The sequence below is a fragment of the Ailuropoda melanoleuca genome, chromosome 14 (genome assembly GCF_002007445.2).
Source record: "Ailuropoda melanoleuca isolate Jingjing chromosome 14, ASM200744v2, whole genome shotgun sequence".
NCBI classification, from domain to species: domain Eukaryota; kingdom Metazoa; phylum Chordata; class Mammalia; order Carnivora; family Ursidae; genus Ailuropoda; species Ailuropoda melanoleuca.
In genome coordinates this window covers 20994909-21009015 of record NC_048231.1, presented here as the reverse complement: position 1 = coordinate 21009015, position 14107 = coordinate 20994909, and the positions used below count along the sequence as shown (strand labels likewise).

At 37.6% G+C, this 14107-nt stretch overlaps 1 protein-coding gene across 1 annotated transcript in view; it reads right to left on the bottom strand.

The window, feature by feature from the left end:
- Positions 1–14107, bottom strand: part of TSHR (thyroid stimulating hormone receptor) — a 160976-nt gene that overhangs the window by 67197 nt on the left and 79672 nt on the right. The window contains exons 3-4 of the mRNA XM_034643266.1: positions 11716–11787; positions 6340–6414 (exon numbers count right to left, since the gene is read on the bottom strand). Coding sequence (XP_034499157.1) covers positions 6340–6414; positions 11716–11787 — 147 coding nt within the window. The remainder of the gene's footprint in view (positions 1–6339; positions 6415–11715; positions 11788–14107) is intronic.

Genomic DNA, 14107 nt, shown 5'->3' with positions numbered 1-14107 from the left:
TTGCACAGCAAAGGAAACAGTCAACAAAACCAAAAGATAACCTACAGAACAGAAGATATTTGCAAATGTCTTATCAGATAAAGGGCTAGTATACAAAATCTATAAAGAACTTAGCAAACTCAACACCTAAAAATCAAAACTCCAGTTAAGAAATGGGCTGAAGATATGAAAAGACATTTCTCCAAAGAAGACATCCAAATGACCAACAGACACATGAAAAAATGCCCCACATTACTCGGCATCAGGGGAAGACAAATCAAAACCACAATGAGATACTACCTCACACCAGTCAGAATGGCTAAAATTAGCAAGTCAGGAAATGACAGATGTTGTCAAGGATGCAGAGAAAGGGGAACCAACCCTCTTACACTGCTGGTGGGAATGTAAGCTGGTGCAGCCACTTTGGAAAACAGTATGGGAGTTAGATATAAATGTAGTGATCCAAAAGGGCACCTGCACCCCAATGTTTATAGCAGCAATGTCCACAATACCTAAACTATGGAAAGAGCCCAGATGTCTATCGACAGATGAATGGATAAAGGGCCCAGATGTCTATCGACAGATGATGATATATATATATATATATGTGTGTGTGTGTGTGTGTGTGTGTGTATATATATATATATATATGTGTGTGTGTGTGTATATATATATATACACACACACACACATATATATACACACACACACACACACACACAAGCACAATGGACTACTACTCAGCCGTCAAAAAAAAAGAATGAAATCTTGCCATTTGCAACAATGTGGATGGAACTTGAGGGTATTATGCTAAGAGAAATAAGTCAATCCGAGAAAGACAATTATTATATTGTCTCACTCATATGTGGAATTTAAGAAATAAAAAAGGATCATGGGGAAGGGAGGGAAAAATAAAACAAGACGAAATCAGTGAGGGAGACAAATTATAAGAGACTCTTAATCATAGAAAACAAATTGAGGGGGCGCCTGGGTGGCACAGTCGTTAAGCGTCTGCCTTCAGCTCAGGGCGTGATCCCAGTGTTCTGGGATCGAGCCCCCACATCAGGCTCCTCCGCTAGGAGCCTGCTTCTTCCTCTCCCACTCCCCCTGCTTGTGTTCCTCTCTTGCTGGCTGTCTCTGTCAGATAAATAAATAAAATCTTAAAAAAAAAAAAAAAACAAATTGAGGGTTGCTGGGTTGGGAAATGGGGTAACTGGGTGATGGACACTGGGGAGGGCACGTGATGTAATGAACACTTGGTATTATATAGGACTGATGAATCACTGACCTCTACCTCTGAAACTAATAATACATTATATTTAATTAATTGAATTTAAATAAAATACTAAAAATAAAACATGTATTCGCTATTTATAAAATCTAATATAAGTTAGTACTGTTAGCATTTCTCAGACAACTCAAGGACTTTAGAACACTTTAACACCATGTATAACCCTCTCAACCTTTGTTTATTTGCTATTGTGTATTTTTAATTCTGTGAATATAGGTAGTTCTTGCTTTGCATGGTTTCAGTATGCATAATATTTAGTTAAATTTAAATAATAGCTGGTCCCAGCAACCTGGTTCAAGTTGTGGCTACCACAATATATCAACTGTGAATAATTGCACAAAGTACAAACTTTGCTGCTAGCTCTTCAGTGTGTACATCACTATGTAAATAACAGATGCATGTCATGATAGGTGACCAACTGCACCACTTCTTTCAAAGTCATTGGTGATTGGTCACGGAGCATCTGTCATTCAGTTTGTGCAGCTGTATTGCCTCCTTGTCTTCCAGTGATAAACCCATGTGACATTTTATAAAAGTGGATAATTGAAAGAGGGAACTGACCAGCAGAGATGAAAGAGCAGCAAAGAAACAAAATATGATAATGCTGGAAGTGAAATTTGAATTAAATGTAAATGGAGTCATAGGAGAAGTAGCTGACCATGCAAATGTTGATACTGCCACTATTTGAGAGACACTAGATATTCAATCAAAGGAACTTAGTGAAGGCAAATTGTAGACATCAATGAGGAAAGTGGTTGCAAATAAAACGATGAAGGTGTCCTAAAAGAAATGATGCTGACAAAAAAAATTCACATTAAAGGAACTCTTAGAAATATTTTATGACATTGAAAGAACAGAGAATTACATTTTGGAAGCTGATAAAGATCTAGAAAGAAGTATGACAGTTTGCCAAGACATCGATGTGATGCTCTTGCAAGTTACATAGTAAAGAGGAAAAAAAGCATGCACTGTACAAACTACTCTTGATAAGTATTTTACAAAGAAATAAAACATTTTATTTATTTTTTTTTAAAAGATTTTATTTATTTATTTGACAGAGATAGAGACAGCCAGCGAGAGAGGGAACACAAGCAGGGGGAATGGGAGAGGAAGAAGCAGGCTCATAGCGAGGAGCCTGATGTGGGGCTCGATCCCACAACGCCAGGATCACGCCCTGAGCCGAAGGCAGACGCTTAACCGCTGTGCCACCCAGGTGCCCCAGAAATAAAACATTTTAGTTCTAAATGTTTTTAAAGTTTAAAATTACAGTATGCTAAATAAGTATCAGTTTACTATTTTTCCTTTCTCTATACATTCATACCAATAGTAAGAGAGGTTTTACTGTTTTGATAAAAATTTTTTAAAGTCACAAAACAATCGTAATTTTTTTCACTGATATTAAGATCGCTTTGTATGGTTTCAGCATGCAGTTTCATGATCCCGCACCATCATGCAGTGAAAGGACTGACAATTTTTTAAACCCAGTAAGATATTTTTTGTTTTGTGCAGCCAAGGTTCATCTATATTTACCTTTTCTGTTGTTTTTTATTTCCTTCTGTACTTCTGTGCTACCATTTAGCATTATTTTTCTTGAGCCTTAAAATTCCCTTTAGTAGGTTCTTAATATGAGCCTACTGCTAATGAATTCTTTCAGTTTTTATTTGCTTGAAATGTCTTTCTTTTGCCTTTAATTTCAAAGAATCCTTTTTGGTGGGTTGGCAGATATTTACTATTTTTATTTTTGTTGTTCTCATTGTAGGTATCTTTCTATTGTTTTTATGGATCCTACCTTTTCTGTTGAATGAACAATCAGCTTATTAATCTTGTTGCTACTTCTTTGAAAGTTTGTGTGTATTTTCCCCCCCTTTGGCTGCTTTTAATAATTTTTACTTTGTCTTTGGGTTTTTTAAAAAAGATTTATTTATTTATTTTAGAGAGCGTGCATGGGTGAGGGAAGGGACAGAGGGAGAGAGAGACTGGGGTAACAGACTCCCTAATGCGCTGGGAGCCCAAAGTGGAGCTCGATTTCAGGACCCTGAGATCATGACCTGAGCCTAAACCAAGAGTTGGACCCTTAACTGACTGAGCCACTCAGGCATCCCTTGTCTTTAGTTTTTATTTTTTTTTTTTTTTTTTTTTTTTTTTTTTTTTTTTTTTTTTTTTTTTTTTTTAAAGATTTTATTTATTTAGTTTTTAATACCTTTACCATGATGTACCTTGATGTGGTTCTTTGTATTTATCCTGTTGGGGTTTCCAGTACTTCTTATACCTGCAACTTGGCTCCCTTAGGAGTTTCAAAAAATTCTCTACAAACATTGCTTCTCTCATTCTCCCTCTCTTCTTTTTTTTGGGACCCAATGACAGGTATGCTAGATTTTTTTCTGTGCCATATATTTTAAAGATTTATTTATTTATTTGAGGTGGGGGAGAGAGAGAGAGAGAACTCACGCAAGCATGGGGGGAGAGGTAGAGGGAGGGAATTTCAAGCAGACTCCCTGCTGAGTGTGGAGCCCAATGCAGGGCTTGATCTCATGACCCATGAGATCATGACCTGACCTGAAACTAAGAGATGCTCAACTGACTGAGCCACCCAGGCACCCCTACTGTGCCATATATTTTTAAATTTTCTTTTTTTCTCCATGCTGCAGGCTAGATATATTCTTCTGACTTATCTTTCAGATTACTAATTCTCTTTTGAGCTGTGTCTAATCTGTTGTCAAACTCACGTTTAGATTTTATTTCAGTTATTGAATTTTTAAGTTATTGGTTCTATTTGATCCTTTTTTATATTTCTAATTCTATTTTGAAATTCTCTATCTTGTCTTTAAAATTTTGAATATATTAATTATAGTTATTTTAAAGTCTGTGCCTCATTACTCCAGTACTCCAAAATGCCAATATTTGAATCTCCTATGATCATTTTCTGTTGTTTGTTTTCTTCTCTTGATTTTTTCCACATATTCTTGTTTCATTTTGTTTTGTATGCCTGGTTATTTTTTATTGATTCATAGCTAGGCTTTAGCCTTCATGAGGGCTGATCTATTTCCCATTATTCCAAACTTATGGGATGAAGCTTTTTAGGGATCGCAACTAAAATCCTGGGGCATTTGTTTACTAAGGAGCCACCCTCCTTCATAAACCCTGAACTCCAGTTTTTGGTTTGCTAGCCCTATGAGATTGCCTAAACTTCTGTTCAACCTCGGCCTCTCAGTTGCTTATAATTCACAAAACACCACAAGAGGAAACAATCTAATCTTGTTTTTGGGATTTGCTTCTCTCCCCTTAAATTCCCTTAAAGATTTTTTTTCCGTCCATCTTTTCTAGTTGCTTTCAGAGTAATGGTTGATCTGATGTAAGCCTGCCTACAATAGCTGGAAGTAACGTTCTGAGCCTCAGTGTTCTTGAAAGCAGTATAATATAGTGCATAGGATAATAATTTTTGAGTAATACATTTATGGTATAAAAATTCTGCTCTTACTGCCTAGTAACTGTGTGACTAAGGAAAACGTACTTATCCTCTATGAATTTATATTTTTCTTATATAAATAATGGAAAAATAATCTCTGCTTGATAGGGTTGTTTTTTGAGCCTTAAATGAGGGGGTTAAATACAGAAAACAAAATGTTTGGCATAGTGTCTAGAACATAGTATGTATTTTTTATTTATTTATTTATTTTTATTTTTATTTTTTTTTAGATTTTTATTTATTTATTCATTCGACAGAGATAGAGACAGCCAGCGAGAGAGGGAACACAAGCAGGGGGAGTGAGAGAGGAAGAAGCAGGCTCATAGCAGAGGAGCCTGATGTGGGGCTCGATCCCGGAACGCCGGGATCACGCCCTGAGCCGAAGGCAGACACTTAACCGCTGTGCCACCCAGGCGCCCCTGTATTTCTTTTTAAAGATTTATTTATTTGAGAGAGAGAGAGCCAGGGGAGGGGCAGAGGGAGAGACTCTTTCAAGCAGACTCCCTACTGAGTGCAGACTCTGATGAGGGGCTCGATCTCATGACCCATGAGATCATGACCTGAATCAAACCAAGAGTCAGATGCGTAACTGACTGAGCCACCCAGGCACCCCTAGAACATAGTATTTATACATAATAGGTTTTTGTTTCTTCATGAAAATAGTTAATATTTCATAGCATTTCATAAAATTAAATGGCTCCTTAGAAGAGTATAATGTGATTATGTACACCTTTTAATTGATTGTAATGTATTAGAGAAATAGAATAATTACATGTGAAGTGTACTGACTGGTTTTAATATGCTAGGCATGGGCTTATATGCAATATATCATTCAATATTTATACTAACCATATGAAGGTGAAACTCTTATTACCCTTATTTTACAAATAAGGAATGTAAGGCTAGGAAAGATTACATGTTTGTGCAAGGTTAGATAGTGAGTGGGCAGAGGAGCCAGGGTTCAAACCTGATTCTAACCAACTCCAAAGCCAGAGTTCCTAACCCCACTCCTGCTCTAATCCCATGAAGCTACATTTCTCTTTCCTAATTGAGAAAAAATGTTAGATTGCAGAATCTTGCACAGACCTGGAATCAAGTCAGTAGTCAGTAAATATTTATTGACTCACTGACATCCACACCAATGAAATCAGCTGACACAGTAGTAATAGAATGAAATGACAATTTCAGAAGAGAACTTCTAGTTTTGTCTTTACCTTTCTTTTTTTTTTTAAGATTTTATTTATTTATTTGATAGAGAGCACAAGCAGGCAGAGAGAGAGACAGAGAGAGAGGAAGCGGGAGAAGCAGGCTCTCCGCTGAGCAGGGAACCTGACGTGGGGCTCGATACCAGGACCCAGGGATCATGACCTCAGCCTAAGGCAGACTCTTAACTGACTGAGCCACCCAGGTGCCCCTTGTCTTTACCTCTGAACTGTGGAAGTGGAATTCTGGATGGATTAATAAACTGTGAGAAGAATTTAATCATAAATGGAAGTTTTGACCCATGGTCAAAAACCCAGCTGTTACAACCATCTAGAGCCCTAGAATTACCAATCAAGACTGGCTATGGCGCAGTCTATGCCGCACTTTTCATTGTACTTACATGTGAGTCATTTTACTCAAATTGTAGAAGGAATGTGATTCCAGCCGCTGCAGAGTAGCATCTATTGACAAGTAGCTGAATGTCACAAAAATATAATGCAAAGTAGACAGTTAGTAGGGTTGTGAATGCCATACATACCCCAAACATACTAATCTTGATGAAACTGCTTTGTCAGGGGCTTCCCAGATCAGGCAACATGATTTCTCCCTAATTATGTTAAAATTAGTTATACTTTTTCCAGATCCTGCAATACCTGAAAGCTTCCCAATTCTTTAGGTCCTATTCACCCCTAAAGGTTTCATTCAACTACACTTCTTCAGAAGCTTTCCCTAAATTTCCCAATTAGGTCAAATTTCCCTTAAGTATATCTCATTGCACCAAGAACTTCTCCTTTCACTAATTACCACAGTGCAACTTTCTTATTGTTTGGATAATATTTGATTTTTATTGTCTGATTAGGCTATGCATTCTCTGAAATAGAAAACTGTGCCTGTTTTGGGTGTCCTTTGAATTTTGAGTGCCTTTCATAGTGTGTGGCATTTAGTAGACGCTCAATAAATATATGTGAAGGTAATGAATGAATGAATAGATGAATTACTCAAAATAGTAGAAAATGAAAGACATTAGAAAATAACACAAGAATTACAAAAGAGGCATTTTTAATGGAGTACGTGACAGCATGGGATTAGAAATACAGTTTCAAAGATGCGAAATCTATAATCCTATAGTGGAACACTACATAGGGTGGTGACTCCACGTCCACTCAAGACTTCTCTTCTTTATTTTGATGAAGTGGAACATTCAAGATTTGTCTTGAACGTTCGTAAGCAAAAGATAACTCAAATAAAAGTTTTAAGTATGAAAAGAGAAACTTCTAAGTACAACTTGTCAAGAATATGTAGGAATATTGTTTCAAATAGTCTCCACAAATTCTATTCTTGTAATGAGAATGACTAATGCAGCCAAATTCAATGACTGCTTTTTATTGAGAGACATCTCTATGATATATGGGAAAATTAAGAATTAATAGATGGTGTCCACTTGTAGTCACAGCAGAGATTCTTCAACCCTGGCCATACAGTTGAACTACCCAGGAGGCTTTTAAAATTTACATATGTCCAAAACATGATGCAGGATAATTAAGTCAGAGTTTGTAAGGGATGACGTGCAAATACTTTTATTTTTTAAAAGGCATCCTAGATGATTCTAATGTGCAGGCAGGGTTTAGGACAACTCATCTATAGTTTGAATTAGTCTGTAAGCAAAATATTTTCATTAACACAATGTTTATGAGAGGAGTTCTGACTATTTCATTTGAGTTTTTGTCATGGTCATTGTGAAAATTCTAATGGTCCTGTTCTTTCTGTTTTGATTTATCTATTCTCTAAACAATTAGCCTTTGATTTATCAGGTCTCCCAAGCCATTGCCACCTGTGGATAACATTACATAAATTATTTTGATCCAAGTATATCTTTAACCTAGAGGAAACAATGGAAGACATTGAAAAGATTAATTTATTGTGTAGGGTTTGCAAAGATTTATAATGGATAAAGCTGAGCCATCTGAAGGACAAGATTAATTTTGAAGGCTGCAAACTTGTTTACCTAACTTTAGGTCCTATCTATTGCTCTAAGTTCTCTCCTGAATTTTTTAGTTTAGAAGTGTGAAGCTTTCTCAGTCGGTTACTGGGATGGTCATTCTGCCCATGTCACAATAACTGAAGTTCCAGTTCTCCAACTGAATTATACATCCTTAAAGGGCTCTTATAGCTCAGTTGTGAAGACAACATGTAGGAACCGTTTATTCAGTGGGATGAAAGAAGTGATTCCCTGCTTGCTTATCCCATTTTTATTAATAGGAAAAATCAAATTCCCCCTCTTCTCAAATTTCTTCTTAGCCTATAAATCTTATGTAATCAGTACAGTGACATGTCATTTATCATCCAAACTAGGATATTTTTGTGAGTTACACAGGCTGCTTTTAATAATTTTACCTGAATAATAGGGGGAAATTTGTCCTGTCCCAGGCAAACCTATCTAGGATCACCCAAATGATTTCTCTCTTCCCCTCTACACATATCATATCTTTAATGATTACTTATGTATCTCTGTGTGCTTTCATTCAACAAATATCTGTTGAATATTTAGTCTGTGTCAGTAAATGGGCATTGACAAAACAGATCTGTTCCCTAGCTTCAAGGAAGTCACAGTACTAGGTGATACAGGTAGGTAAATGGGATTAGCATGTAGAGTGATAAGTACACTGATATGGATCAGGGAACATTTAACCAGATTGGAGAATCCAGCATAGTCTCCATGGAGAAAGTCTCAACATGGTCTTCAAATCTGCCTGGGTGTCCTGTATATCTCAACCAACCCTCCCTCTTTTATTGCCCATCACTTTTATTTCAAACCTCAAATTTCTAACTCTTCACCCTCAATATTAGAAGATTATCTTTTAATAATTTGTAGGAAAGACTGAAACCTCGAGATGAGAATTCCTTGAATTCTCCACCAATAAGCCTATTAATTTACCTGCACCTGCCTCATCTCTTACTACTTACTTTCTTGTGACAGTGTAAAAAATGACAATCTTCCTGTAGCAAGTCAATTCCCCTATTTGGATCCCATCCCTTCTTGCTTTCTCAGGCACCTCATACTCTTAAAATTGTTTGCTCTTCACTCTCCTTAGCCTCTCTCTCTCCTGATGCCCTTCCCTGGTCTCAGTTACATCTGCCTGTTTATGACTCTCGAATCTCAAAAAACGCCTACCTGAGTCTTTCCCTGAGCATCCCCCATACCAGGACTTCCAGTCTTCCTTACTCTACTTTGCTTTTTTCTTTTAACCACATCCATTATTCCCTTATAAACTAGTATATATTTATTATGGTTTTGGTTTATTGTCTATTTCCTTCCATTCAAATGTAAATGCCACAGGGGCATCAATCTTGTCTGTTTGTTCCCTGATGTATCTTCATCTCTTAGAATAGTCACTGTCATATAGTAGGGGCTGAATAAATACTTGTCAAATGAATGAATGAAAAATTATGTCTGTGTCCTGATGTCTGCTGGACATAGCTTGCTTGATGCCTCAAAGGCACCTCAAATGCCATATGCCCCAAATTGAACTCCTAACTTGCTCCCTGACCCTCCACAGCAAACCCACCAGAACACTCTCTAGTGCAGTGAATATGCTAATCAACCACACCGATGGGCTGGTCAGACACTTGGATGGAATTCTTCTCCACTTCCCTCCACCTCCAAATCAATCAACTTTCCAGCTTGTTGGGTCTTTCTATTTATTTCTCACATGTGCCCACTTTATTTCCCTTCAACCATCAGCACTCAGTTCACCATCTCCTCTTCCTGGGACACTGGATCAACCTCCTCACTAGCTTCCTGTCTCCAGTCTTACTCCATTGGACTCCCTTTCTATAGCACAAGGGAATGTTTCTAAAGCACCTGATGTGTTACTTCCCTGCCTATAACCACTCAGTGACTTGGCCTTTAAGGAAGATTTCAAACTGCTTTATATGGTTCACAAGGCCCTGAACTTGTTCATTCCCTGGTTTCATTTTTCTCTACTTCCCTTCTCCCAGCTTAAGCTCCAGCCTCAACAAATTTATTTTAATTTAACCGACAGCCCAGCTTTCCCCTTCTGCTTGGAACTATCTTTCTACCTCCCCCCTCTTCCCACCACCCAGATAATGCAGATCACATGTTAGGTGTCATTTCCTCCAGGAAGTCTTCCTTGACCACACTCTCCATCCACATAATATGCTTCTTGTATGAGTTCTGTAGCACTCTATGACTGACCCCATCATAGCACTATCACTCTCTTAGGAAGGAAAGTGGAAACTCCATGAGTATTGTCAGCTGTTGTATGTGAAGCATTTAGCAAAGTGCCAGACACAAAGTAGGGCTCAATAAATGTTTGTTGAATGAATGAATAAAGTAATGGTCAAGCTGCTGGAACATCCAAGTAGAGACACCAGATAGGCAATTATATAGGAATTGAGGAAAAAAGAAGAGTAAAAGGGGAATTTGAGGTGTTTAGCTTATAGGTCACTAAATGGTCATGCCATTAAAGGGAGAAGGAGAAGGAACAGTTTAGCAGGAAGATGATGGGTTTGTTCTGGATTTGCTGTTTGAAGTGACTCAAGATGATGATACTTGGAAGGAAGCTTCTAAAGCAGGCCTGACTTGTAAGAACAAGTCAGGGCTGGAGACACTCATTTAGGAATGAGTTGTGTTACATAATACTGAAGGCAAAGGGATGGGAGTGTTCATTCAAGGAGGGTATAAAGGCACTGGGACAAAATAAAGAATGAACTGATCTTTAAAGAATTGAATGAAATGAAATAGGAAGCTGGGAAAGGAGACTGAGGAAGAGTAGCTAAGGTAAGATGTTAAAAAAGAAGGATGAGAACAATATCCAGGAAATCAAAGGAGACAAGAATTTGAAAAAGGAAGGGCTGGTCAGGAGAATCAAAGGCTGCGGAGATGTTTAGCCGGGACAGTTTTCTCAGCTGCAGCACTGCTGATATTTGAGACTAGAAAATCCTTTGTTGTGGAAGGATATTCTGTGCCCTGTAGGGTATTTAGCACATCCTTCGCCTCTGCCCACAGAGGCCAGTAGCCCCCTCCTCTAACAACTAAAAATGTCAAATACCCCTGAAATGACACAATAGATAAAAATGATCATGAAATGAATGAATTTAGCCCAAGTCACACAGGTTGCTCCTGGGTGTATTGTCATTTGGTGTGCCTGAATTATCTTCATTGCTTGTCAGAATCCATTAAACAAAGAAAGGCCTGCATTTATTTCATACACAGTTATACTCTTAACTCATTATGGAAGTCCTTTTTATCCTTGCTCTTGAGTGTATTGCAATTCAGTTTTCTAAGATTTAGAATTATTATTATTATTTTTTTAAGTGAGGGAAGTCTGAAATCATTATGTACATTTCTGACAAAATGTAAACATGTGTCCTAGTGGTAAAAAGTGAATCAAGAATTGGTAACTAGGTGAGATGAACTAGAGATAGATATATAAATCTGTTTATGGGAGAGATCCCTGGCTAAGGTTTTTGCCACATCCCAAGATAACATTAAAATAATGGAGAATTACTAAATTCTCAAGACCAAATGAATTTAAATTTGCAGTAGGTTTAGGAAATCATTTAGGAATTTGGGATTAGAGATGTCACAAAATCAAATAAACATCTCGTACAAAAGCTTTTCATATACATTGGAGATGTAGCTATTGACTTATACAAGTACAATAGATATCAATTATTTGTTCTGATAGAACACATTTAGAAAATAACATGGCACAGTTGCAAACTTTTATTTATATTAAGAAAAATGACTTACATCCTGGAAATATTGGGCAGATTTGAAAATGCACGACTGGGAATGGTTTTCAGATGAGTCTCTGTAAACTTCCTATGAAAATAAATTATACAATTAGAGATTTAATCATTGGATTTTTATAATAAGTCACCTTAATTATGAACAATACATTATTAGAAGCAGGGCGATCCTTACGATATATATTTCATCATACATAATCAATAAAATTAATACTCAAGGAAAAACAAACATACAGTTTTCCCCCAACAAAACAAGAATTGAAAGTGGGATTCAAATGCAGAAAATAAAACTTCAAAACTTTGAATTTGCAGTAAACTCGTAAGCTTTGTTTGACATCATATTCAAATTATTAACTGGAGGGCAATGTAACATATTCATAAGTTTATTAGGACTACTGAGTTCATATCATGCACATGTCAATGGAAATGTCTTGGAATGTCATTGGAATATACATGAAGAACATATTAAGAGCATTAAATGCATGTGATATATCTTAGAAATTAAAAATAGTGGTATGGTTACAGTCTTATTGCCCAACCAAAGGTCTCCTCAATCATTACCTTGATCTTATCCACTTGCTACGGTTTGTAAATAACTGACTAACAAGGAGCTAATTCTCTTGTGACATCTTTATCACATATGCAACTTAAAGGTTGTGGCTTTTCTTCCAGTTTGCTTTTTTGGATACTTTTCAGAAGGCCGATATTATTTTCCTTATAGGTAATAAGACATCTTCATGCATTTCAGGATCTGTCCACCGAGGTGTTCCTTTTTTTTTTTTTTTTTTAAGATTTTATTTATTTATTTGTCAAAGAGAGAGAGAGAGAGAGTACAAGCAGGGGGAGTGGCAGGCAGAGGGAGAAGCTGGCTCCCTGCTGAGCAAGGAGCCTGATGCAGGACTCAACCCCAGGACCCTGGGATCATGACCTGAGCCAAAGGCAGACGCTTAACCAACGGAGCCACCCAGGCATCCCAAGATGTTCCATTTTTGACTTCCTTTTGTTAATATTGTAACGCTTGATAGAATACTATAGGGAAGAAGGTGTCCTAACTCACTTTGCAAAAAGACAATGCCTCACCACACTTACCATCTTCTCCATGGGTCTGTTTTCGCCATATAAATATGGGTAATCACATACCATCCATTTACTACCTTATTTAAAGGTATTAGACTAAAATTGTGTGCTTCCCTTCTAGGCTGCAGGGTTTTTTCCCTCAACAATCTATTTCCTTGATCTCTGAATTCTTTGAACTACTAATTTTTGCAGTCACTGAAATGCATTTGGAATTTTTGGTTTCTGGTTCTGGAAGCCTGGAAGTCACTTCTCCCTCTTAACAATAAGTGAAGAACTGAACAGACTAAAAAGACTGAAAACTCAACAACTCTTCTAGGAGAAGGAAAGAGACAGGGCAAACTGCTATTCCCAAGACAGCCAGGCAAATGAAGAGTCCCAGATTCCCAGAGCAGAGACTGATATATGGAAACCACAGGGAGAACCAATGTCAGGGTAGGAAACCTCTACTGGGATTGATGAATTGCCGGAGGCAGTGCTGATAAATTTCCAGGGGGACCCGGTCACAGGGGGACCTCCACAATTTTGTGAGATTTACCTCCAGGAGCTCAAACAGGTTCTAAGCATTAAGAAAAAAATATCCCCTTGCTTTTCTGGCAAAGGGAGGGGGAAAGGAACCATTTGGACATATACCAGAGAACACAGTTCTTACCCAGGCCTGCCCTCTGAGAACACTATTAACCAGCGCCTAACTGACCTGGGGAAGGGAAAATACCCAACTTCAGGTCACTCTAGCAGTCCTGTGCTACTTAAGGGGAGAGGAAAAAAAAAACAACAACAACAACTGAGAAACACTGGTAAAGTTCAGAGTCTGGAGGCACAGGCTCACTAAAAGACTGAGACCTAATCACAAGATTAGAGAACACTTCCCCTCACCCAACACCTCACCATCACATTACTAATGGCCTTATATTTATAGCAGTTCCTTTTACCTAGTACATCATGTCTGTCTATCAAGAAATATATCTACAATTTGCCTAATCAATGCATCAGCAGGACCAAATTAGTTTGTAAAAGGATCTATTAACTTGGGGGGGTGATGTGAATGACAAAAGGGTAAATTGTTAGCTCTTGGTGTTTCAGCGTGAAGCCCATTGTTGCCTTTATATGATTTCAAAAATTTAAGTCCCATAAATTACCCAGCCTTCCTCATAGGTCTCCCACTTACATTCCCTTAACTGGATTGATTAAAAGGTGTTGGTCCAGATCCAAGATTCTGAAGTTAAAAAAAAAAATGAGAACAAGTCATTTGATTAAAATCTCCGAGGAAAATGGGGCCGTGCCAAAGGAAAACAAAGGATAGGATGCACACCTGTTGC